Source organism: Tigriopus californicus, chromosome 9 (assembly GCF_007210705.1).
Source record: "Tigriopus californicus strain San Diego chromosome 9, Tcal_SD_v2.1, whole genome shotgun sequence".
NCBI classification, from domain to species: Eukaryota; Metazoa; Arthropoda; class Copepoda; order Harpacticoida; family Harpacticidae; genus Tigriopus; species Tigriopus californicus.
The window spans coordinates 11,579,560-11,590,719 of NC_081448.1; the positions used below are offsets into that span (position 1 = coordinate 11,579,560).

Here is an 11,160-nt window from a genome sequence, read left to right on the forward strand (position 1 = left end):
ATCACGTGGGTGAGGAAGTCTATTTTTAAAAGTTTTTTTTGAAAAAGTGAAATACAGTAAATATCGGATATAAGAGCGGCTTTGGGGCTTTTGGGAATTTCTGTTCTTATATCCGATGTAGCCATAAAAATCGAGAAAAATGAAACAAAATGCAAGGTCGGCAGTATGTTGGTTGTATGTTTATGCACCAAATACGTAGTTGATTTGTCACAGAATTACATACTGGCTATGAAGTTTGGAAAAAAACAAAAGTTTTCCAATATCCGATTTGCTTTTACATCTGATTTTTACTTTACTTGCTATGAATTCTTGGATGAGTATTTCAAGGGATATCAAAATATCACAAAGTGTGTTTGAAAAATGGTTGCAAATTGCATATTTTTATATAATATGTTTTAGTTCATATAAACAACTCGTTCATGAAATGTAAAATGGCTGAGGTTGATGTATTGGCTATATACAATGTACTGAAATTAATGAGCTGACAATGGTTTACCAACATATCACTTGAAGTTATGAAATATTTGCGATTGAAAGTGAAATGGAATACTTTATGGATCAAAATGAAGATGAACTTCGTTGGTGCTCAACCCAATGAATACGAAGATTTCATAACAAATTAGTCACTCGCCAACTATTTACTGTAGAATTAGTGTCCCTCTCACGCCACAGGCCGACCAATACAAGCGAATCCATATTCATTATGTCAAGCTTTTCTTCCCCAAAATGTCTATTAGATATTCTATAGTCGCCCAAGAACCACCACCATGCTTACTTTTATCACTGAGCCCATTGAGAATAACCCCGGTTAACAACGTTGAACATCATTTTTCTAGACCATAACGATCTCACATAACTGTCTCTGAGTTCAGCTACCCTGATCCCCTTTCCTCTCCGCACAACCTCGATTAGTTGTGAGAGGTTGGGAGACAGCGTAATTCAGGTCGGAAATGGAATGTACTAGATGAAGTAACAGCTGACGAACTTCCTTTTCAGTTGCGCTGTTTAGGAGGTAAGTTGACACTTTTTGCAAATCGTTTGGAAATCCAGGAAATTCCGCCTCATCGTCACGCCTATTGTCGATCTTGTGAAGCTCGCAGTGTTAACGTGCGTTTGTGCTTGCAGGTAACCATGGCCAAAAACAAGAATAAGGGCCAGCCCCGTAACTACACCTTGGAGTCTGGTGTGGCTCGTTTTGGCAAGTCAAAGACTTACCACAAGAAGGCCGTCTACAAGTTCTTGAAGAAGAAGACGCCCAAGCAGGCCTCCGGACTCAAGCCCGCTTTCATCGAGAAGAAGATTGATGGTGCCAAGAATGGTGGTACGCGTATGGTCAGGGTCCGGAAGTTAGCTAACAACTACCCCACTCAAGACACGTAAGACCGATCGGATTAAATGCCATTGATCATGGGCGAGGCAGTCTCACACGCATCAGGGGGGACAAGTTTGCAGAACCGATTTGGCCGGAGAGCGGGACGAGGATTTGAAGGCCCACGATTGACGTTAAGGTTGTGTTTGTAACCTTTAGTTCTGAAAATGAGCAATGTTGAAGTGGTTGGGCCGGAATAAACCTTTGAGGGTTTGATCCAGCTCTAGGTCATCCTGGCAGTAAGATTGCAACCGTGCAGTGTCCTTTTTTTTTTTTAGTCTTCTGAACTAATCAGACTGACCAAGTCAGAATTGTATCTGATTTACTATTGAGCATAATCGTAGATGGGGAAAAAATGCCATCTTCCCGCTGAGTTGATCGTTCAAGAGCATAATCGTAGATGGGGAAAAAATGCCATCTTCCCGCTGAGTTGATCGTTCAATTGTATTTTGAACTGGGGTAAAATAACTATTGGTCTGAAAGATTCACTTGATAATTGGTTTGGAAGATATTGTCCAGATTTGCATCATGCAGTGGTGAAGGGATAGGTAAGGAATTCGCCGTCCATTGATATCGTTTGGCATTCACATTCTCGTCAAAGTTGGTCTTGGTTCAAGGTCACACGGTTAGTCAAAATGCCGAGACTCCAAGTTTTCCCCATCACAAGCCCAAGTGGCTTGTGAGTTCTTAGGGGCTCAAAACCCTGTGCTCTTGGACAGAGAAGCTTATTCTGTGGCTAGTTTATTTGGTCTCGACTTCCCCCTTGTGAAGACTGATTCGCCCATTATTTAATTATCATGATGATCCATAAATATAGGAAATGCCGTCTGACACATAAATGAAGCTACGACAATCTCTGAACCATCGTTTACGTTGGAGAATGATGAGTTTACTTTCGTTGTGTTGACACCTCGTATTGAATTATTTTTTAGGCCGGTGGAGAAGGGCATCAAGCAGTACTTTGCCAAGCACGTCCGCCGAGTTCGTCCTACCATCACTCCCGGCGTCGTGGCCATCATCTTGGCTGGAGTTCACAAAGGAAAGCGAGTTGTGATTCTGAAGCAATTGCCCACTGGACTCATCTTAGTGACTGGTAAGGATATTACAGTAGTCTCTCATTATTGTCAGAACCAGTTAGTTATGACACCATTCGATAGAGATAAATTATTATAGCGGTACTATCTTTGAGCCTCTGAGGTTGGTCCTGTACTAAGCGGGACATGCCCAAGCTTTAGAGTGTTGAAATGGATTCTCTTCCAACACCACATACACTTGTGATAGGTGTCCTATCTTGTATTTTTAAAGTGTAGAAAGGTTATCCTAAGAAACTGAAATTTATTATCTGATGACCTCTACGAAGGAAAGTAGATTGATGGTCACTGTACAAATCAAACGTTATTTTTAGAAAGCTGTTAGTTCTGAAGCTCTTTCTAATTGCATTAGATACCGTTGTCAAACCAAAGAAGGTTTGTGTAAACATTTAAGACAAGGTTCAAGGTTGAAGGTCCCTCTCGTTGCACCTTATGCAATGCGACGTTTGCCTTTTTCGATGCAACTTCGCAAAGACAAGGATGCTAGAGCGAAGGTCAAAATGCCTCGAGAAAGAGTTCTACGGAATCCTCGTCTTTGACGCGTTCTGTCCACAATATCAACAAGATGTCCTTGAACATCGTGATCAAATCCCCGCTTCCAGTGGGCGAAAAAGTCAACAAATACCTGACCATTGCCTCGTCTTCTTATGTTCAAGGTCCCTTCAGCATCAACGGATGCCCCGTGCGTCGCATCAACCAACGGTTCCTCATCGCCACCTCCACGAAGATCGACATCTCTAGTGTGAAAGTGCCCGAGAAGTTGAACGACGACTACTTCCGTCGCATCAAGGCTGGCAAGAAGCAAGCCAAGAAGGAGGGTGACATCTTCGATGCTACCAAGAAGGAATACAAGCCTTCCGAGGAGCGCAAGACGGACCAAAAGGCTTTGGATAAGGATGTGTTGCAAGCCATTGCCAAGCACCCCGAGGGAAAGGCTCTCAAGGCTTACCTGAGGCACAATTTCGCCCTCACGAAAGGACAGTATCCCCACAAAATGACCTTCTAAGCTGAGTGCTGCTCCGTCTCCTTGAGTATATTAAAACACCATGGATAAAAAAAAATCGCGCCTGCTTCTTTTGGCTCATCCCATGAGCCTGTCATGAAGATGATTCGTTGAAACGTCCGACCACATAGATAACAAGGATCGTTTTAAATGGACACGGGGTTAGTTTTTCTGCTAGCGGTAAATTTGCTCTCGTACTGGTTGAGTTGTTATCAAATGCTAGGGGAGAAATCAAGTATATGGTAGCCTGAAAGGGACGAAAATATGGTTGGACTTAAAATAAAAAATAAAATCCTAAAAACTAACTTTTCATAAACTTCAATTTTTCTTCAATTTGTCAATGCCTATTATGTAGAAAAAATAAATAAAAATGGCCAAAAACTTGCCAATTTTCACAATTCATGGTGATGAGTAGGGGGGGTAAAAACATTGCACTCAAAATGACCAAATATTTAAATCTTATTTAATCGAAAAAGTTGCAAATATTTAAAAAACATTTATTATTGAAATGCATAAACATACAAGCAGGACTTCACATTTCTGTTTTTGGAAATGCACATTTGCCTTTGAGTTTGGCTTGATTTGCGTACTCAAGTTCTCGAGATGGAGAACAAAAATATCACTCCAGTGTGACTAGATTGTTAGCTTCCTCAGGATGGGATAGATTTGACCTAAGAAGAAGCTAGTGAATCAAGCTTGTTGAATATATTTCGCACCAATCAGTCAATGTTCAACTTTTCCTCTTGTTTGAGGGTCACTTGGAGTTGTTTCTAGGAATTCTCCTACGTTCTTACTGAAATTTCTGAAAAATCTGTAAAACTCTAAAAGGCTAAATTTTATGTTGTTGCCTAACCTGCAGCAGGTTTCATTATGAAACACCCGGTAGATAGTGCAGCCATCAACCTGCCATAGTAGAAAATTCCATTGTATCTTAGTTACTCTAGTTACTAATGTTCATGGATAGCCCAGCTGCAGTAAAAAAAGTATTTAAAAAAATCATTTTTACCCTTCTTCCTATTCTGTTAAATGAACCCGCCATATTTCTGCTGGAGGCTTTGATGTTTTGAATTAGATACCATACCACTTTAGAGTTGGACCAAAAATCTACTAATTCACGTGTTTGGTTCCTTGAATCGCCAAAATATGATAAAAATGTGGAAAATACTACCCACGAGATTGAAAACGTCTAAATATTTACTCAAAATGCTCAGAATCAGGACGCGGCATTGCATTTTTCCTTGAATTTCCTTTGCTTCACATTGTTAATGTTAAAAAAAACACCTCAAATTGCATTTTAACGTTAGCTGTAATAAATGTAATCTGTGGTGTGACTTTCAGCCTTGTCGATCGTGTTACGCAAGGAAGTTAAGTATTTGCACCTAGAGCCTATTTGCACCCATCAGATCAAAACCCATGAGAGTGGCTGCCAAACAGGGATAGGCGAGTCATTTAATACTAGTTAATCCTTTGTGATAATTAGGGGTCGGAAAATTATTATTTTTTGCTTCAATAAAGTTTTTTAACTAACTTTTTTACAAATTTGAACCATGAAATAACCTAAAATCGAGGATTCGCGGGGAAATGGAAGGGGTTTTGCCATGTTTAGGCAAAATTTAAGGGAAATACTGGGTGGAAAAACTTCAAGGGTTACTTTGGCCAGTTTGGCCTTGAACTCCAAGCTTTCATTAAGAGGGAGTGTTGAACACATACAGTAGATCCACACTGCAAATGATGAAATTTTAGCCTAAAGGCGATTTATAACCCTCCCCTCGTTTGCCACCAAAACAATGTTCAAAATTGCAAGTGAGCACAGTCTTGATGTCAGAGCAAAAACCAAAGGCCTGTTGAAGACGGGCAAAAAAAAAAGCCGAGGGAAGTGGATGAGCCTTTCATTGTCCATCCTCAAACCATTGGTGAGTGAGTGGAGAACTTTATGCAGAAACGGCAAATCGTTTGTTTCAATTGCTGGCAGTCAAAAGTTGAATCCCCGCCCTTGTGAAAAGGCCACACGATATTCTCTCTGGTTCTGCCGCTAAGGTAGCGGCTGCTAATTTACGAATTCCAAGTCAGCTTTCTTGAAAACTGGAATCTGTTACTTACAGGGTGTAAAGAAATTAAGGGACATCCATGGCTGTTTTTAACAATATTTCTCCTTGCTCAAAGATTCTTTGACATTAAACCACAAGCATTCCCTAAGAGACACTGTTTAGTACATAGTTGCATAGTACAAATGGTCTAACGGTACCCTAGAGGCGATGAGTAACCCTCTGAGCGATTGCCGTCAAAACTATGTCTGAAAATTCAAGTGAGCGCAGTCTTAAGGCCAGAACCAAAGATCAAGAGATCCAAAGATCAAGAGGCATCCTGAAGGCTGCCGGCAAAGACCAAGAGACGTTGATGAGCCTTTCTGTGGTCATCCTCAAACCATTTGAAAGTGGAGAACCTCATGCAAATGCGATAAATTCATTTAGAACAGACCGGACCAAGGGCCGAAATCTGGAATTTCAAGAGTCAATCTTTCGGTGGCCAAACATCAGAGGGTTACCAATGACCTTTAGAGTCAATTCGGATCATTCATGGTATGGCGCTAGGTTTTTCAATATGCCCTTTTGATGAAAACTCCAGATTCAATATGATCAAATTATTCTTTGAGTAAGGGGAAAGAATTTTCAGAAGCCGCAAAGAGAGGCCCTTAGTTTCTTTATACCCTGCAGTTGGCTGAACTCTCTCACTTTTTGTGTTGGCAGTTTGGGTCTTCTTCGTTCCTTTCTGAAAATTGTCAAAACCATTCTCCGAATGATGTGAGGTTAACCAATTGTGGATGATACACATTGCGTCATTATTTGAAGCCAATGTTACAGTTTGGTTCAAATGTGGACTTTCAAAAGGGTTATGGGTTAATCCAATAAATATGCTTGATTACGGCTTCCGTTTTGATGTTCCTTGACATACCCACAGAAGTTCGAAAACAGAACTGTGACTCACAATTAGCGGCTTTGTCACTCCACCTTCTGCGGTTTTGGAGTGGCATTTTACGGACAAAGAAAATTCTAGGGTCACCGGAATTGAGGGAAGTTCATAAGCTCATAGGAGTGGAGACTGGGAAAATTGAAGGCACGAAAGGTACCGGATACTGTACGTCTTCAAAAGCATCCATGAGCTTTGTCCCAATCCAGGATTTAGGGTCAATTCTAGTGACCGTCGAGGCTTAATGTGCGTATTGAGAGCATCTTCAAGTCCTCGAGAGTCTAAGCTAATGCCAACAATGAAGCCCACATTTCTTCTTTCTCGGGCTCCTTCATTGTTTAATTTGCTTCCCTCTAATATTCGTAGGGAACAATACGTAGGCCTTGTTGATCCAATCAAATTCGTTGGTAGACCAAATATCATATTATTGGTCAAAATCATTGGACTATGACTTCCGACATGTTGTGGATGGTGCCAATTAAGTGTCATTTGTTAAACATTAAATTGCTCCTCAAATCTCAAAAAAAATTGCTCAGCTAATGTAAAAAAATAAGAATGAGACCCTAGCCAAAATCTCTTTCTTTTCATGACATTGTGAATCAGTTTCAAAAGTTCCCTTTGCTGGCTTTATTCTTGTGTAAAACCCTTAGAGATTTAGACTTTTTTCTTTAAAAGAGCTAGAATGCTGAAACCTTACCATGTGTGAATATCAAAACATTTCCTTTTTTAATTCAGATCTGGTAACCCTGACAGACGAGTGGTTCTTTCGAGTACAGGCTGGTTTGATTTCCTGGTTCGTCAATATGACACCTCTTACATTAAAATGTTCATGTGAAGTCGAGAAATGAGGGAAATTTTTCCGTTGGGATCAACGGTGTCATTAAGGACCGCATGCACTTTCAGGGCATTGGTTTCATTCCCACATTTGACACAACTCATTGACACTAGATCCCTACAAATTCGTTTTCTTTTTTCCTAGTTCAATCGGTACAAAGATATGGTTGTGATAGCATGTCTCCGAGTATCGTTAAACTCAGTTCAGGTATTCAGATTAATGTTCTTATTATTTGAGCCCATTGTTCATCTCTTTTCTGCCAGCTCTGCACTTGAAGGCCTCTGAGGTGATCTGGAGAAAGGGAGGAGTCCTTACTTGATGGATTGATGACCTTTACACCTTCATCCATCCATCTACTCTCTTTGAACTTGACCATTCAGAGACAGTAATGGTTTCAGACCAAGTTGGAAGGATGATCGAAAGCCAGCTGCTTTTTATATTACTTCCATACTATTAGAAATGGCCCCTAGAGTATTTGCTCTCACAAGCATGGTACCTAACATTACTGAAGGATGGAGTGAAAATTAAACGTTGGTTGCAATATTTGTTGGAAGCGAGATGTTCCAAGCCAGTTGCCAGGCCAAGTGGAAACAAGAAACTTTTCAACTATGTGGCCGTATTTGGAACTCCGAGAAACAACTAAAAGCCTTGATGAACGTAATAAGGACTTTCTTTCTCTACTCAACGAAAGGTTGGCTATTCTTCATGTACTCCTCGTGTGAATGAATGCTTGCTAGTCTTACTGGACATGGAGGATGGAGAATGAAAGCACAAAAGAACGGTTTTAGTAGAAACATGAATGTATTTCAATCAAATATAATCGAGTGTAACTCAGGTCAAGAAAGTGCAAGACAATCATAATTGATTTGAACTGTTTGATGAAAAAATATCTAGGAATAAGTGAGTTGGCGGCAACAGGTTTTTGACTTGGTTGTTTTTGAAAAATGACGGAAGGAAGTAAATTTGATAGTAGTATAGTAATAGTAGTAGCTTTAGTAGTAGGAGTGATAATAACAGTGTACAGCAGTAGTGGTTGTGGGTGTAGTGGGTTTCTAGAGAAACAAACAGATTGAATGGGATCTTTTGCAAAATGGAACAGTTGCTATGCAATTGGCAAAGAATTCCAGGACTATTTCTAAGTGGATGGGAAGATGCTAGATCGTCACCATGTGGTTCTTTGGGATGTTGAATGATTTGATCTAACCAAGCCTCGAGACATCCCAAGAACTGGATGAAATCTGGGGGTTTGCCACATCGATTCGACGGTAATAAACTCATGGGAATGAAATTTAGAAGAAGCTGAGAATAATTAATCTGGTTCCAGACATTGATAAGAGCTTGAAAATCCGAGTATAAGTATCACAAAGAGGATATTTTTTGCCGCACATAAAAACAAGTTTCAGGTTGTCTTCGATCACACTGCCATTCCCATTTAGATGGAGGTGTCAGAGGGGGACCCTGGATTTGGAACACTCAGCATGTACTCAGCAAAAGTCGGGAAAATCTGAATGAGAACCAATCGGGATTTCGTTGTTCTGTGTCCATTGTAACTCTTTATAGTTAGTTAGTTCATGCTTCACTCCATGTCCCTTTTACACTAGATTGTAAACATCGCCCATTTATGGGTTGGGCTCCCCTCTGTTTGGACTCTATATTCTTTCTCGCCATAATTAGTCCCTCTACTGAGCTTCGGAGGAATCTCTCGTAGATGCGGCAGGTACGGGTATGGGTGTTGCTCGGGCCGCGGTAGCGGGACTGGCCGCAAATCGTCCCAACTCGTCTTCCGGAGCGGCCGGTCCACCCCCAGGTGTGATGGTACTAAAGTCGGCTCCAGTGTCCCCCATGATGTTCTCAGGGGAAGACCTCTCCTTCAGCTGATTTGTACCGGGCACTCCAGTGGTGCTCACGACAATAATAATGACAATGACAACGAGGATGACGCCCAGAATAATCCACATCTTTGTGTTCTCCCACCAGCTCTTGTGCTTCAGCCGTACTGCTTGCTGCTGGAACTGAGAGGCTCCTTCTTGGAGATCCTCGGCGCGTCGATCAAGTTCTCCGATCTTGGTATCACGTTCCAGAACCTTTTCAACATTCACCCGCATGATATCCACGACTTCTCCCACCTGAGCCTGGGCCTGTTGAAGACGTTTGGAGGCCACCAGTTGCTGAATGTTGGGGGGTGGGCCACCGGGAGCTGGGTTGGGCTTGGCAGTTCCATTCTCTGAATCGGCCATGTCCGTCACGTTTAGAGGAGTTTTCTTGGAATCGTACCTCGATGCCTTCACTGATTGGTGGAACCTTTGAGCGCTCCTCGATGGTTTGATGGATCAAGCTAGAGGAACTGGAGGAGGAAAGAAAGAGGAAAATTAATCTTGAATGTGTCTGATGAAGCCAATATTGGTTTCCTAGTCATTGCTGCGCAATAAAGACGTCGAGGAACGATCAGAGCCATTTTCAGAGGCGTGATTATCGATACCCACGTTCCATGACAACCTAACCTACCACACGATCAGTGTCACTACAAGTGCGCCGTCGTTCCTCGGTGACCAAGCGTAACATTTTGGAGGAACCCAAAGCACATCGTGTCTTATCTCTTGGCCTTCAAGTGTAATATTAGACTTCCATCTCACGAGCTGTCTTGGATCCCCTACAAGGTTCCAAGTTTCGTGGTACGTTTTTGCTAGCAGCTGTTGGATCGGGTCACGTGAGAGTTCGAATGTTCCAAACCTGTTGGACCCGCTGACAACTTCCAACAATCGGTGCCAGTTGATAGCTTCACTTCAAAGGCCAAATCTAATCCCTGGAAAGGTCTCCTCCATGGATTTTTTCCTCGAACAAAGACCACTTCACCCTGAAAATGAGCTCTTCGATCTTCACCAGATGATCCTTCAACAAGAGATAGATAATGGCTAGAAACTACTTGTTTCGAACCGAATCTAATCTTCTTTTGCAGTTTTTGGGTGCTTTATCAAAAGGCTTCACGATCTCCTAAGCGGCCCTCCTCTACCCCTACCAGTCAGATCCGGTTTCGAATCAGCAACTTTATGGAGCAGACCCTTGGTTTCGTGTCATTTTCTCTTTTTTCCCTGTGGCATTAAAGGGATACCAGGGTAAAATGTGAGTCATGCCTTGAGTCACAGGTCTTCTCAGAAGCCTTGGATAAGCCATGGATGAAGTGTTTGACTCGACATGGTCGCTTCCTACAACTCGTGTCAAGAGCGACGTTCTTCGCCGATTGTCCCAGTCCAAAAATAACCGAAGAAATATGGATCAAATATTGGCCATGGATTGGTTTCGCCCTGACAAACTCACCTCAGTCACCGTTTTGGAGACAGATGGACACTTGAATGTCCTGGGACCCGCAATCTGTTTTCGTTTTCTTCCCTGACACCTCTCCCTGCTGTTGGTTGTCCTTCAGTGCTCTTAGCACTGCTGCCTTTTCTATCGAAGGATCTATGGGCACTTCTACACCACCCAAGGACGCTAAGCCTTCTGTATGTCTGTCTCCAACAAAAATGAATAGAAAGGAAGTAAGAGAGTGAGAGAGAGAGAGAAGGCCAGCCAAACATGGAGCGAGCGAGGGAGAAATCGCGACCATCCACGAACTAAGGCTGATGATGGTCGTGGAAACGCATAGACCAATGAACTGGGAACAGAAGGCGGGCGTGCCACTTCGCATTGCTCTTTCCCACATGTGGATTTGTTCCTTGTCGCGCTCTCGCGCTCGTCCATTTTTCTGAGCCGTGATACCCTGGTCCACGGACGTACGTACGTACGTAGTGGATGGAGGCATGTCTAACTTTTGCTGGCCCTTGTGTACCCGGTAGTCGGGACTTGCCCGTCATTACAGAGTACTTAGGAACTGTAGCTAAAAATCAAATGGCTTTAGAAG

The 11,160-nt window shown here is 42.2% G+C and overlaps 2 protein-coding genes across 6 annotated transcripts; one reads left to right on the plus strand and one right to left on the minus strand.

The window, feature by feature from the left end:
• The first annotated feature begins 881 nt into the window (after window positions 1-881).
• LOC131886927 (large ribosomal subunit protein eL6-like) lies at window positions 882-3,521 on the plus strand. Of its 2 annotated transcripts, XM_059235388.1 has the most exons (4): window positions 882-1,012; window positions 1,126-1,376; window positions 2,302-2,462; window positions 3,117-3,521. In XM_059235388.1, the coding sequence occupies exons 2-4, from the start codon at window positions 1,132-1,134 to the stop codon at window positions 3,464-3,466; spliced, it is 756 nt and encodes a 251-aa protein (XP_059091371.1). In that variant the 5' UTR covers window positions 882-1,012; window positions 1,126-1,131; the 3' UTR covers window positions 3,467-3,521. The 2 variants fall into 2 exon arrangements, with proteins under 2 accessions (XP_059091371.1, XP_059091372.1); XM_059235389.1 differs by lacking the exon at window positions 882-1,012 and having other exon boundaries at window positions 1,118-1,376.
• Window positions 3,522-8,047: 4,526 nt separating this feature from the next.
• LOC131886901 (vesicle-associated membrane protein 2-like) lies at window positions 8,048-10,786 on the minus strand. 4 transcript variants are annotated; one of them, XM_059235353.1, is made up of 2 exons: window positions 10,581-10,786; window positions 8,048-9,578 (listed from the first exon to the last, which is right to left on the minus strand). In XM_059235353.1, exon 2 carries the CDS (start codon window positions 9,500-9,502, stop codon window positions 8,945-8,947), a length of 558 nt encoding a protein of 185 aa, XP_059091336.1. In that variant the 5' UTR covers window positions 9,503-9,578; window positions 10,581-10,786; the 3' UTR covers window positions 8,048-8,944. The 4 variants fall into 4 exon arrangements, with proteins under 4 accessions (XP_059091336.1, XP_059091338.1, XP_059091335.1 ...); XM_059235355.1 differs by having other exon boundaries at window positions 8,048-9,600; XM_059235352.1 differs by having other exon boundaries at window positions 8,048-9,609.
• Between the last annotated feature and the right edge of the window lie 374 nt (window positions 10,787-11,160).